Genomic DNA, 1,438 nt, shown 5'->3' on the forward strand with positions numbered 1-1,438 from the left:
ATAATCACGAAATTCTGAGGTGCAGCTACAAAGAAAACAATACAAAAATAAGAAAATAGCTTTGCATTATTTTCACATTGACTGTCCACACGCACGCATGCAAGCAGTCCGACGAAGGATGAACTCGGACGGTCTATGATGCCTTGTTCGGACTAACCCGTTATCAGTCGGAATCGTACCTGTCTATGCGAAAAATGAATCCGGTCTAGGCCTTCGCACCCGGTCCCCGAATTCCGTCTAGGTGCATCCTCGCTGTCATTAATAAAGGCTTGCCTTCTCGGCGACGAGCAGTGGAATTCTCGTAGACATTCTATCTGCTACCCTAACCGTTCATGGAGGCGTCTCGCCACACGCTCTTCCTCCCCACTACATTCCTCCGATTCCGCTGCTTCCGTTGCTTCCGCTGTTTTTGTCGCTGTCGCTGCTGCTCCTAGCTTGTAGCTTTAGGGCTGAGTTTATTCTTTCCAACTTCTCGTGGTATGGATCTCTCCCAATCTCAATCCAACCTCTCGCTTGGGTTCCATGCGCACCGCTCACCGATTGCCGACGACGTCTCCTCTCTTCAAACTGACGCGAGCCTGCGACCGATCCCGCTGCAGCTGCTTGACCAGCAATCGGAGAATCGGTGGAGCGGCTCGGTCGGGATCGAGGACGGCGAAGATTCCGTGGACGGGCAGAGGGAGGAGGAATTCAGTATCCTTGGATATCCGATGAGCCTTAAGCGACAACGAAGAGGTGAATCCTTGTCTTCATGCTCGTCTTCTTCCTCTTTGCATCCTTCAAAGAGAGCTTTGGTGGAGCCGGATCTCGATACGCGTAGGGCTGTGGTCCGTTCTTGGGGGAACCAGACCTTGTCAGTGGCCGATCCAGATGTGCATGAGATTATGGAGAAGGAGAGACAGAGACAGATCAAGGGGATCGAGCTCATTGCCTCGGAGAATTTTGTTTGCCAGGCCGTCCTTGATGCCCTAGGGAGCCATCTGACGAACAAGTACTCGGAGGGTATGCCTGGGGCTAGGTACTACGGTGGCAATCAATACATTGATCAGATTGAGCGTCTTTGCTGTGAACGAGCACTGGTTGCGTTTGGTCTTGATCCCGATTGTTGGAGCGTTAATGTTCAGCCTTATTCTTGTACATCTGCGAATTTTGCTGTTTATACAGGGCTTTTGCAGCCGAAGGATAGGATCATGGGGTTGGATTCTCTGTCAGGCGGGCATGTGAGCCATGGATATTTGACACCAGGTGGTAAGAGGATATCAGGGGCTTCAATATTCTTCGAAAGCCTGTCTTATAAGGTTAATCCACAAACAGGGTATATTGATTATGATAAGGTTGAGGAGAGGGCAATGGATTTTCATCCAAAGATACTGATTTGTGGGGGTAGCTCATACCCAAGGGAGTGGGACTATGCCAAGTTTAGGCAGATTGCTGATAA

General features: G+C 50.1%; 1 protein-coding gene across 1 annotated transcript; it reads left to right on the forward strand.

Moving 5' to 3' along the window:
* Positions 1-278: 278 nt before the first annotated feature.
* LOC110114684 (serine hydroxymethyltransferase 7-like) lies at positions 279-1,433 on the forward strand (the record flags this gene model as incomplete). The annotated part of the gene is made up of 1 exon (XM_020847637.1): positions 279-1,433. A coding segment is annotated over exon 1 (954 nt), but the record flags the coding sequence as incomplete, so codon positions are not given.
* Between the last annotated feature and the right edge of the window lie 5 nt (positions 1,434-1,438).

This window comes from Dendrobium catenatum, unplaced genomic scaffold, assembly GCF_001605985.2.
Source record: "Dendrobium catenatum unplaced genomic scaffold, ASM160598v2 original_scaffold_256723, whole genome shotgun sequence".
Lineage (NCBI taxonomy): Eukaryota > Viridiplantae > Streptophyta > Magnoliopsida > Asparagales > Orchidaceae > Dendrobium > Dendrobium catenatum.